The sequence below is a fragment of the Struthio camelus genome, chromosome W (genome assembly GCF_040807025.1).
Source record: "Struthio camelus isolate bStrCam1 chromosome W, bStrCam1.hap1, whole genome shotgun sequence".
NCBI lineage: Eukaryota > Metazoa > Chordata > Aves > Struthioniformes > Struthionidae > Struthio > Struthio camelus.
In genome coordinates, this window is record NC_090981.1 from 1804617 (window position 1) to 1818009 (window position 13393).

A 13393-nucleotide genomic window follows, 5' to 3' on the forward strand; every position below is an offset into this window, starting at 1 on the left:
TGATGCCTGTGGATACCTTGTTCTTGCCAGCGAGGAAGGCCCGAATGCTCTCCAGGGCATCCTTCTGCTCCTCCTGCAGGTCCCAGCAGCTGGCAGTCAATGAGCCTGGACTGGAACCGAGAGCGCAGGATGAGCTGTCAGGGCCGGCTGGGGAGTGTGGCGTCCCCATCCCCCTGATCCTCCCCACCCCTCTCCCTGCTGGGGAGGTGCTGTGGGGCTGGCCCCACACCCCCAGCTGGCACTGGGGCCCTGCAGTGCCACTCACCTGCCAGAAGCTGCTGTGAGCCGCTCTCCCCTGGTGGAGCGCAGTCCCCTCCTAGGCCACTGTGGGGCAGCTGGTGGTGGGGGGGGGTCCAGCATCCTCCCCGACTCAGGTCTCCATGGGGAAGCCAGGAAGATGGTCCTCTTCCTCACCCCACATTGTTATGGGGCAGCTGGGGGGTCCTGCTGCCATCCTGGGGGCCAGGGCCCAGGTGGGACATGAAGAAGCTGTGGGAAAGGGAGGTTCTTAATGGGGCCATGGGGCCACACCATGGGGTGGATGAGGGAGCTCCCTGGGGAGATCCCAGCCACCCTCCTCCCCACACACAGAGGGCCAGTGGGATGCCAGGTTACACTGTGGGGGACCATGGGGGGGGTCACGATGGGGGGGGGGGGACGATGAATGTCACGAAGGGCCCCAACATCACCCCCTGGATGGTCTCTGCTGCAGCTCAGTGCAGTGATGTGTCAGAGGAGCTGGCTGCGGCGGGTGAGCAGTGCTGCTTGTTAGCTAATTACACAAGTGTAATCAATGTAGGGCCACCTCTAAGCCATGGGTTCCTCATGTGGGACAAAGATAGGGAGGTTGGTGGGGGGTATCCCCATGTCCCCAGGGGCAGCCAGAGGGCTGGGGCACCTGAGGGCAGCTGGGTGCAGGGCCTACAGTGGGGCAAATCAGGTGGGTGGGGAGCTAGGTACAGGGGGACAAGTAGTTTCTGGGGTTTGTGAGGTACCCAAGATCAGGAAACCCTTGTGAGGTGAGGAAGAGGATGGAGTCCCTGGCCATCCCATGGTGGTGTGGGGTGAGGAGAGGACAAGCTCCTCAGACACCCCACAGTGGTGTGGGACGAGGAAGGAAATGGAGCACCCAGATGCCCCACAACAATGTTGGGAGAGGAAGAGGACAGAGCCCCCGGTCGCCCCATGCTCTGAGCAGGGGGTTGGACTAAATGATCTCCAGAGATGCCTTTCAACCTCACCAGTTCTATGACTCTAGAAATTGATTTTACTGCACAACTGTTTTCTTTGGATCCACCTGCTATAGGTGCAAAGAATAAGACATAATGCTTCCAAATGTGGGCATTTAATAGAAAACAGGCTGATGTTTTTAATGTGATAAAAAGTTTCACAGCCATCACCTGTCATCACGCTCCAGGCATTTCTACTTGTTTCTCACAGAGTTTGCTGTGCGTTTCCTTCCTCTTGTCACCCTTTTCTATTTCTTTTAACAAGGAAAAAGGCAAGTGAACCTACACTGTGAATATACCCATGGAGGCAGACTCTCAAGGCAGTCCCCCAACAGGCTCCCCAGCCCTGCAGAGAGATGCTTGGCCACGTCAGTACCTGGGATTTGAGTCACAGTGTTGATGGTAGATTTCAAAATGTCCTGTTCCTCCATGGTGAGAAACCATGTTAGCACAGTTGCAGCAAACTTGTGCAAGGCTCTTTATGCAGTTGGGATATTCTAAGCTAAGCTTAGTTCGTCTTTCCTCCTTGCCTTATTATGGGCTGCTTTTTCTGTGAACTGTCTTGGCTCCCTGATCCCCATTCATTTGCAGAGCTTCCCAGTCCTCTGCTTCCCACTTGCTCTTGGACAGTCCCTGGCTCTCAGCCTGGCCAGGGCTCCTCTGCCACTTGAGCAACTGTCAAAGGATGCCTGGAGGACCAGGAAAAAAAGCACCTGTGGCATTATAAATGAACTATTGGCAGCTCTCTGAAAACCAGCTGGAAGGTGTCTTCCTGGGGCCTGGGAAAGGACAGGGAGAAGTAACACTTTCTCAGGAAATGCTGGCTAAAAAGGTCACCAATGGCTCCAGCCTCATTCGTTTCTGGTTTCCTTTGACAGAGTCCTCCCGCCCTCTTGTCTCACAGGGCCTGGTGGCACAAATCACAGAATCACAGAATCACAGAATCGTTTAGATTGGATGGGACCTCTGGAGATCATCTAGTCCAACCTCCCTGTTCAAGCAGGGTCACCTAGAGCATATTGCCCAGGATCACATCCAGACGGGTTTTGAATATCTCCAGCGAAGGAGACTCCACTACCTCTCTGGGCAACCTGTTCCAATGCTCTGTCACCCTCACAGTGAAGAAGTTTTTCCTCAGGTTCAGATGGAACTTCCTGTGGTTCAGTTTCTGCCCATTGCCTCTTGTCCTGTTCCTGGGCACCACGGAGAAGAGGCTGGCCTCATCCTCTTGACACTCCCCCTTCAGATACTTGTACACATTGATGAGATCCCCTCTCAGTCTTCTCTTCTCCAGGCTGAACAGGCCCAGCTCTCTCAGCCTTTCTTCATAGGAGAGGTGCTCCAGCCCTCTAATCATCTTGGTAGCCCTCCACTGGACTCTCTCCAGGAGTGCCATGTCTCTCTTGTACTGGGGAGCCCAGAACTGGACACAGCACTCCAGGTGAGGCCTCCCCAGGGCTGAGGAGAGGGGCAGGATCACCTCCCTCGACCTGCTGGCAACACTCTGCCTAATGCACCCCAGGAGACCATTGACCTTCTTGGCCACAAGGGCACACTGCTGGCTCATGTTTAACTTGTTGTCCCCCAGGACTCCCAGGTCCTTCTCTACAGAGCTGCTCTCCAGCAGGTCAACCCCCAGCCTGTACTGGTGCATGGGGTTATTCTTCCCTCCACTCATGATGACAGTATAATGCAGGGAGTTGCATATGGCCATGTAGCAATCACAGGCCATGGCAGCCAGGAGAAGGCTTCTGGTGCTGCCCAGCAAAACCAAGAAATACAGCTGGGCAGGACAGCCAAGGAAGGAGATCCTGCCGTCTTCTGTCAGGAAATTCACCATTATTTTTGGCAGATAGATTGACTGATATGTAGCAGATCTCCAGGAAGAAAATGTTCATCAGGAAGAAATACATGGGACTGTGGAGACTCGAGCCCACCACTGTGATGAGCATGATGAGGCTGTTCCCTATGAGGACCATGATCAGGAAGACTGTGAAGTGCAAGCCCTGCAAGTTTCGGGTGGTCAAAAAATCCCAGAAGAATGAATCCAGGTCCAGGGGTGTGATTCTCCAAGCCTTTTCTTTGGGGCATTTTCCCCACACAGAACAATCCAAACAACATGCTCAATGGAGGATGGCGATGGACCATCCACCATCACTACACACCACCCTACGCTCAAGTGTGGTGAAAGATCGGTACAAACATAAACATACATGACTGCAGTATTGGGCAAGCTTGACCAAGATTTATGTATATGTATGGAAGTCTGACACAGGTTGCTTGTTGAGGAAAGTTTTGTAAGGAGAGGATAGTGGCAGTGGTATAGTGGCAGGGGAGTCAGTAAAACACCATTCAAGTCAGGATGCCTCTAGCGGGTGCATACAGCCAGGGGAGACAGCATGGAACATGGCTATGGAGGATCCTCTTGCACCTCTCCTGGGAAGCTTGCATGCTTGACTGGCTCTCTGAAATGCCTGTATACCAATGCACGCAGCATGGGGAATAAACAGGAAGAGTTAGAGATCTGTGTGCGGTCGCAGGGCCGTGATCTCGTTGCAGTGACAGAGACATGGTGGGATAGCTCACATGACTGGGATGCTGTCATGGATGGCTATGTGCTTTTTAGGAAAGACAGGCCAGGAAGGTGAGGTGGTGGAGTTGCTCTTTATGTGAGGGAGCATCTGGAATGTATGGAGCTCTGCCTAGGGGTGGATGAAGAGCAAGTTGAGAGCCTATGGGTAAGGATTAAAGGGCAGGCTAACATGGGTGACACTGTTGTGGGGGTTTCCTACAGGCCCCCTGACCAGGAGGAAGTCATCGATGAGTCCTTCTACCGACAGCTGGAAGTAGCCTCACGATCACAGGCCCTGGTTCTCATGGGAGACTTCAACCAGCCTGACATCTGTTGGGAAGACAGCACAGCTAGACACAAGCAGAGGAAGAGGTTCCTGCAAAGCATTGAGGATAATTTCTTGACTCAGGTGGTGGAGACGCCAACGAGGAGAGGTGTCCTGCTAGACCTTGTACTAACAAGCAAAGAAGGTCTAGTTGGAGATGTGAAGGTTGGGGGCAGCCTTGGCTGCAGTGACCATGAGATGGTGGAGTTCAGGATCCTGAGAGGAGGAAGCAGGGCAATGAGTAGGATCGCAACCCTGGACTTGAGGAGAGCTAACTTTGGCCTCTTCAGGGACCTACTTAGGGGAATCTCATGGGGTAGGGCCCTAGAAGGAAGAGGGGTCCAAGAGAGCTGGTTAATATTCAAGCGTCACCTCCTCCAGGCTCAAGATGGGTGCATCCCTCTGAGGAAGAAGTCCAGCAAAGTGGGCAGGAGACCTGCATGGATGAGCAAGGAGCTCCTGGCCAAACTCCAGCAGAAGAAGGAAGTGTACAGAATGTGGAAAAGGGGACAGGCCACTTGGGAGGAATACAGGGGCGTTGTCAGAGTGTGCAGGGATGTGATGAGGAAGGCTAAGGCCCATTTGGAATTATATCAGGCTGACAGGCCTGTAGTTCCCTGGTTCCTCCTTCTTGCCCTTTTGGAAGACTGGAGTGACACTGGCTTTCTTCCAGTCCTCAGGCACCTCTCCTGATCTCCAGGACCTTTCCAAGAGGATGGAGAGTGGCCTAGCGATAACATCCACCAGCTCCCTCAGCACTCGTGGATGTATCCCATCAGGGCCCATGGATTTACGGATGTCAGGTTTGGTCAAAAGATCTCTAACCTGATCCTCCTTGACCAAGGGAGAGTCTTCCTTTCTCCAGCCTTCCTCTCTTGTCCCCAGGGTCTGGAATTCCTGAGGGCTGGCCTTAGCAGTGAAGACTGAAGCAGAGAAGGCATTCAGCAACTCTGCCTTCTCTATATCCTTCGTTACCAGGGCACCCACCTCGTTCAGCAGCGGGCCCACATTTTCCCTAGTCTTCCTTTTGCTACTGATGTATTTGAAGAAGCCCTTCTTGTTGTCCTTGACATCCCTTGCCAGATTTAATTCCAAATGGGCCTTAGCCTTCCTCATCACATCCCTGCACACTCTGACAACGTCCCAGTATTCCTCCCAAGTGGCCTGTCCCCTTTTCCACATTCTGTACACTTCCTTCTTCTGTTGGAGTTTTGCCAGGAGTTCCTTGCTCATCCATGCAGGTCTCCTGCCCGCTTTGCTGGACTTCTTCCTCAGAGGGATGCACCCATCTTGAGCCTGGAGGAGGTGACGCTTGAATATTAACCAGCTCTCTTGGACCCCTCTTCCTTCTAGGGCCCTACCCCATGAGATTCCCCTAAGTAGGTCCCTGAAGAGGCCAAAGTTAGCTCTCCTCAAGTCCAGGGTCGCGATCCTACTTATTGCCCTGCTTCCTCCTCTCAGGATCCTGAACTCCACCATCTCATGGTCACTGCAGCCAAGGCTGCCCCCAACCTTCACATCTCCAACTAGACCTTCCTGGTTCGTTAGTACAAGGTCTAGCATTGCACCTCTCCTCGTTGGCATCTCCACCACCTGTGTTAAAAAGTTATCCTCAATGCTCTGCAGGAACCTCTTCGACTATTTGTGCCTAGCTGTGCTGTCTTCCCAGCAGATGTCAGGGTGGTTCAAGTCCCCCATGAGAACCAGGGCCTGTGATCATGAGGCTACTTCCACCTGTCTGTAGAAGGACTCATCGACTTCCTCTTCCTGATCAGGGGGCCTGTAGGAAACCCCCACAACAGTGTCACCCATGTTAGCCTGCCCTTTAATCCTTACCCATAGGCTCTCAACTTGCTCTTCATCCACCCCGAGGCAGAGCTCCATACATTCTAGTTGCTCCCTCACATAAAGAGCAACTCCACCACCTCACCTTCCTGGCCTGTCTTTCCTAAAAAGCACGTAGCCATCCATGACAGCATCCCAGTCATGTGAACTATCCCACCATGTCTCTGTAACTGCAATGAGATCATGGCCCTGCGACCGCACACAGATCTCTAATTCTTCCTGCTTATTCCCCATGCTGCGTGCATTGGTGCACAGGCATTTCAGAGAGCCAGTCAAGCATGCAAGCTTCCCAGAAGAGGTGCAAGAGGATCCGCCATAGCCATGTCCCATGCTGTCTCCCCTGGCTGCATGCACCCACTGGAGGCATCCGGACTTGAGCAGGGTGCCTGACAAACAGGGTCCCATGGTCATAGAAACCAAAGCCCTGCTGCCAACACCAGCGGCGCAGCCAGTTGTTAACTTGGAAAACTTGTCTACTCCTCCTCCCATCCTTCCCCCTCACAGGTAAGATTGAGGAGGAGATGACCTGGGCTCCCAGAGCCTTGACCACCATTCCCAGAGCTCTGAAGTCCTGTTTGATGGTTTCCAATTTGCCTTTCGTGTCGTTAGTGCCCACATGGAAGAGCAGCAGAGGGTAGTAGTCTGAGGCATGGACAAGCCTTGGCAGTCTTTCCATGACATCTCTTATTCGAGCCCCTGGCAGGCAGCAAACCTCTCTAGACAAGAGGTCAGGTCAGCAGAGAGGTGCCTCTGTCCCCTGCAGCAGGGAGTCACCCACAACAATCACTCGCTGCTTCTTCTGGGGGTTCCTGCACAGCAGAGGGTCTGCCAGGCCAGTTGCCTCCCTTGGAGCCAATTCAAAATAACTGGAGTTAATTTACTGGAGTTCCCTGGGTCCTCCTTCTTGCCCTTTTGGAAGACTGGTGTGACATTGGCTTTCTTCCAGTCCTCAGGCACCTCTCCTGATCTCCAGGACCTTTCAAAGAGGATGGAAACTACAGGCCAGTCAGCCTCACCTCCATCCCGGGAAAGGTGATGGAACAGCTCATCCTGGAGGTCATCACTAAGCATCTGGAGGGCAAGAAGGTGATCAGGAGTAGTCAGCATGGATTTACCAAAGGGAAATCATGCTTGACCACTCTGATAGCCTTCTATGATGGACTGACTGGCTGGGTAGATGAGGGCAGAGCAGTGGATGTTGTCTCCCTGGACTTCAGCAAGGCTTTTGACACTGTCTCCCATCACATCCTCCTAGGTAAGCTCAGGAAGTGTGGGCTAGATGAGTGGACAGTGAGGTGGATTGAGAACTGGCTGGATGGCCGAGCTCAGAGGGCTGTGGTGAATGGCGCAGAGTCTAGGTGGAGGCCTGTAGCTAGTGGTGTCCCCCAGGGGTCAGTCCTGGGTCCAGTCTTGTTCAATGTATTCATCAGTGACCTGGAGGAAGGGACAGAGTGCACCCTCAGCAAGTTTGCTGATGATACTAAACTGGGGGGAGTGGCTGACACACCAGAAGACTGTGCTGCCATTCAGAGGGACCTGGACAGGCTGGAGAGCTGGGCGGAGAGGAACCTCCTGAAGTTCAACAGAGGCAAGTGCAAGGTCCTGCACCTAGGCAGGAATAATCCCATGCACCAGTACAGGCTGGGGGTTGACCTGCTGGAGAGCAGCTCTGCAGCGAAGGACCTGGGAGTGCTGGTGGACAACAAGTTAAACATGAGGCAGCAGTGTGCCCTTGTGGCCAAGAAGGCCAAGGGTATCCTGGGGTGCATTAGGCAGAGTGTTGCCAGCAGGTCGAGGGAGGTGATCCTGCCCCTCTACTCAGCCCTGGTGAGGCCTCACCTGGAGTGCTGTGTCCAGTTCTGGGCTCCCCAGTACAAGAGAGACATGGCACTCCTGGAGAGAGTCCAGCGGAGGGCTACAAAGATGATGAGGGGACTGGAGCACCTCTCCTATGAAGAAAGACTGCAAGAGCTGGGCCTGTTCAGCCTGTAGAAGAGAAGATTGAGAGGCGATCTCATAAATGTGTACAAGTATCTGAAGGGAGGGTGTCAAGAGGATGAGGCCAGTCTCTTCTCCGTGGTGCCCAGTGACAGGACAAGAGGCAATGAGCAGAAAGTGAACCACAGGAAGTTCCACGTAAACCTGAGAAAAAACTTCTCCACTGTGAGGGTGACAGAGCATTGGAACAGGTTGCCCAGAGAGGTAGTGGAGTCTCCTTCCCTGGAGATATTCAAAACCCGTCTGGATGTGATCCTGGGCAATATGCTCTAGAGGTCCCTGCTTGAGCAGGGAGGTTGGACTAGATGATCTCCAGAGGTCCCTTCCAACCTAAACGATTCTGTGATTCTGTGATTCTGTGTGATAGAACAAAACCCTTGAGCCTGAAACCCTGTTCTTTGTTGTATGGTGTCAGAGAAATTTATTTTTCTTTTTTTTGAGGAGATTTAATTAAAGGCAATGCCTTGTGATAGATGAGAAAGAAAAAGGAGAAAGGGAAGCCAGTCTGAGATTATATTCCCTCTCTAGATCTCATGATGTTTGCATTTAATGTTAGAACATTAAGGAGAAGTAGGGTGAAAGGAGTGAAACAGGTGAAAAGGGGAAAAAGAAGGGAAGGGAAGAGAAGGCAAGGCAAGACTTGATTCTTAGACCTTAGTGAGAGAGATTCATCCCAGTTCTCCTCAGATAATAAGGACTCATGCCCCAGAGTTGTGTCTGCACATGGAGTCTGGGAGAATACCTTAGATCTAAATTATTTGTTTTCACATGACTGAAGTCAGCCAGGGTGAACCGCATCAGAAATGAGTCTTCCATCTCCCTATGAATCCAAGGACCTTGATGGATCCATGGGACATTTTAACAAGGCAGAAAAGTAGCTATTTATTGTAGAGAGAAATAAGTAGTTTAGCATTAATGAGCACCAGCAGGGAGATGGACTTTAACCTAGGACACAGAAGAAAGAAACAAAAGAACCACAAGACTGATTCTGGAGGACAAGATAAGGAAGTAGAAGAGCCAGATAACTATGCAAGAAAGAAGTAACCACAAAGACTGGTTCAGAGGGACAAGATAAGGGAGTAAAAGAGCCATCGACAACTATGCAGAAGTGAGATAAGAAGTAAAGAACACATCTGGAAACTACGGAAAGGACCAGCTGGGAGCTGGAAGACCCTGAACTCTAATATTATGATTGGTTCAGAACTATGGGGTGGATACTAGACTGAAAGGGTATAATTACCCAGGGATTTGTTCAAACGAGGTCCCTCTTTGGAGGCACCCAGTTCGAACTGTAATTACTGCATGTGTGTCATTAAAATTTATTTCGCTCTGATTTTGCTTTGAACTTCTGTCTCAGCGGGAATCTAGAGTCGGGCCCTGTTATGGTGGCCGGTAAGCCTAATTTTCCATAATATTTATTCATAAATCAGGTTTTCAGGGTGCTAAAAGGAGTTTGCATGCCAGTAATCAGAACACTGTCTCATAAAGCTTTCAAGTATCCAAAGAGGAAGGTGATGAAAGGTGGGACAGTGAAGATGAGAGGATGATCTCCAAAAGATACCAATTCTTACTGCACAGGTGAAGGTTTTATAACTTCTGAAAGAGCCCTGTCTATTTTGCTTTTCCTGAACTTGCTGCTCTGTCACTTGGATTTCCAGCAGCTTACAAATCCAACTGAGGGCTCCCTCGCTCTGACAGATATCTGGCAATGATTCTCAGTCCCCTGCAAGCCCTCAAAGGGAAACAGAGCAATGCTTGTGCTGTCTGGGAAATTGAGCCTTCCCTTTGCATTTCCCACTTAGAGCATAAAGACTCCTTGCTCTTCATACTTGAAGGATGCGAGCCATTAGCAGGCAGCTCTGCATTAACAGGTTACTTCATACAAATAAGAGATCTAGTTGAAAGGGTTTTAGAAATCTCAGTTTGAAATGAGGAAAGAACCTTCTCTTCACACCAAAGAAAATTGAGAACTGCTGGTTGTGTTTCTCATGCTATCACTAACTCCCTTCCAGAAGTCGTCTTAAACTCTGATGCATCAAAGATGAGAACAGTTGGTTAGAAAATATGCGATAAAAGTATTCAGATTAGCCAAGTGAAAAACACAGGGTGATTTTCTCAAGAGAAGACTTGAATTCACAAGGACATGAGCTCTTATTAGGTTTTTGTTTGTTTTCCTGGCATTCTTGCCTATTTCTTTGAGGTTTATATTTGGAGTTCCCCCAGAGGTGCATTCAAAATCTCCAAGATAAAATTAGGGTTTGTATGAGGGAGAAGTGGCCATCATCTGTTTCCTAATCTACATATTTATGCATACGAATAAGTAAGAAAATGAGAGTTTGTTATTCACTGGTCCCATCTCTTCTTTAAAAGAAGCAGAAAACCTTTATATTTCAGGCACAGATCTGAGTTCTTCCACTTCAGTGTTCAGTTTCTCCCTCTTTTTGTTACCCTTTAATGCTTCCTTCTTTTTCTGCATTTACTTCTTGAGAGTCCACCATTTCATCTGTATCAGCTATAGTCTGCACTTCAAAGTTGAAACATTATATTGACAGAGGTGTTAGCATTCAGCAGAACACAGGGGCTCTTTATTTAACAATTTAAAAGTTAAAGATTGATGAAAATTTAGTAAAATTAATAATTACAAATTAACTGCCATTTCTTTTCACTTTGCCACTCCCTTTTTGCTGGTCTTTCTGCTCCTTTCAGTCTTGCAACCTTTTGGTCAAATTTGGAGATTGTTTTACGTCCAGAAGCCACACACCACCGTGCAGACACCCAGCCTCATAATCACTATCAAATGTCCGGGGGGAATTTCTGTGGGACCTGACACAGCAGTGCTGCTGTGAACCTGACCTTTGAGACATGCGCTCATCCACAGCATTGGCCATAATGGGATACTCCTTCCCAAAGTCTGTCAGAAGAAACCATAAATGCAGAGGTCCTGTTGAGATTTTTTTTCAAGGATTGATTTCCTACCAGCCACAATGATTCTCATGGGTTTCTGGCCTGCTTAGCCATCCCCAGGCAGTTGCACAAAGCATTTTTCCAGGCTTCTTTCATCTGCTCATTCCTTAGGCTGAATATGAAGGGATTTAAAAGAAAAGTCACAATGCTGGAGAGAACAGAGAGGATTTTTGCTGAGGTGCACAGAGTTCATCTGGGAAGACCTGATGTAGGCAAAGATTGAGATGCCAAAACCCAGGGAAACAACAGTGAAATGAGAAGTGCAAGTGGCAAATGTTTTCTTCCTGCCCTGGGCAGACGGGATCCAGAATATGGTTGAAATAATCCAAGCATAGGGGATGGCGGTCAAAGCCAAGGAGCGGGACCAAGGACACCACAAAATCATTCAGCTCAACAAGCCAGATGTTCATGCAAGTGAGGTGCAGGAGAGGTGCACGGTCACAAGTAGTGGTTGATGATGTTGAGACCACAGTATGGCAGCCTGGCTTTCAGGACCACTAACAGCAGGATCATGATCAAGCCACCTACCCACATGCCCAGGACAAGCCAACTGCATATCCTTTCCGTCATGATGGTGGGATACCTCAGGGGGTTGCATATTGCCACATACTGGTCATAGGACATGATGGCAAAGAGGATGAACTCCATTGCAGCCAGGAAGAAATAAAAGTAGAGTTGGCTAAAACAGCTGGCAAAGGAGATGGTTTTCTTCTCTGGCAGGATGTTTGCCAGCATTTTTGGCACCACAAAGGAAGTCATGGAAATCTCAATGAAGGACAAATTACTGAGGAAGTAATACATGGGAGAATGGAGATGGCAGTCTGCATAGATCAGAACAATGATAAGAGCATTTCCCAGGAGAGTCACTAAATAAACAAGCAGGAACACCACAAAGAAGATGATCTCCACTTCATGGCTGTTGGGAAATACCACCAGGACAAACTCTATCATAGCTGTGACATTCCCCATCCAAATGTGTTCTCTGTCATGGCAAGAGTAAGAGAGCAACATAGTCTCTTTGAATATTCAATTCATTCATTTCAAAGGAAGATCTTTCCTCATCACTCAGATCGCCATTCCTCCTCATTCAGCAGTCACAAATATTTGTTATAGCTCTTTGCTTAAAAAAGAAATGGAATATGCAGGTCTTTGCTGCCAAACTCCTTCAATGTCTCTATTACCATCAGTCAAAATTGCCATCAAATCACAACATATGATGGGTTAGTTTCATCCTACATTTCCTACTTCTGCATTTCCAAGTAAGTCATGCATACAAAAATTTACATTTGCAAGGGAAATACCTTTGCTGTTATGTCTATGCTTTTGCATTTACCTTCTGCACAAAGGACATCCCATGCATTTATTTTTGGTAGCTTGGTGAAGATAGTTGTGTCCAAGTTCCTGATGAGAGCTTCAATTCCAGTAATGGAGAGGCAAATTGTGGAGAGACAAAGAGAGCGAAAGTGGATCCTGCATTCCCAGTTTATATAGTAACATCAGAGGAACTCACTTTCTAGCTGAGTTACTGCATAGCCCACAGCAGGACAAATACAAAGGCACAAACATATGATACAGTGAGTGACAGGACTCAAAGTATTAGAATAAAAAGAAGTTTTTCACTCCTCCTGATGGTAAAACCATGGCTGTCCTGCAGGCTCTGATAAGCTGAACTCCATGTCCTGAGAACTGAGCAATGCTTTCTGTAGTCTGTGTAAGCCTTGGCTGCTGATAGCTATGGGAATGAGCCTAGTCATCACAAGAAAACCTAAGTAATTTATAAATTTGTATCTCCCAGGGAAAGAGGTCCAGAAAGTAATGTTCAGGTGATGGCAGATTTTTTTTTTTTTAATGAAGACAGCACATTTCACAGTGGGCCAATTATACTTGATAGACTGAGAAATGACAAAGAGAAAAATAATTGGCTCCCTTATAAGCTTTTGCACCTTGAAAGCTGGCAATTTCTGGCTCGGGATTCAGGCAAATAAGTCTCACCTAAAGTTTACAAGAGTAGAGAACCTTATCATTTTGAAACTTTCTTCTTCCTCCTCCAAGTCCTGATGCCCTCATGACATCCTGAAGAACAAGAGCATTGCCCAATGAATCAGATCAAAGATGGCCCTTCCAGGGTCCTGTGTCTCAGAGAGACCACAACAATGGGGAGAATCAACTCACCTAATCCGAGATGCTCTGCAGTGTGAATGTCTACTTATGAGCGAACAACAAAGTGTCCCACTATGGGGATTTCCAGGGTCCAGTTCATCTGCTTGGGTTAGGCTGGAGCTAGTTGAGGACTAGGCATGTTGGTGCTTTTCTGGACGGGTGGATTCACTGAAGAGGCTCTCCCCCCTTTCAGATGGGTCACATTCACCCTGGATAACATTTCAGGAAGATATCCTTGAGGGCTTATGATGGTCTCCTGGGCAGTCCTGTTGTGCTCTTACACAAAAATAAAATAATTTT

At 49.0% G+C, this 13393-nt stretch overlaps 1 protein-coding gene across 1 annotated transcript; it reads right to left on the bottom strand.

The window, feature by feature from the left end:
* Nucleotides 1-10960: 10960 nt before the first annotated feature.
* Nucleotides 10961-11902, bottom strand: LOC104139158 (olfactory receptor 6M1-like). The gene is given in 4 exon segments (XM_009667187.1): nt 10961-11104; nt 11106-11295; nt 11297-11377; nt 11379-11902. Coding segments are annotated over 4 exon segments (939 nt in total).
* Nucleotides 11903-13393: the final 1491 nt, after the last annotated feature.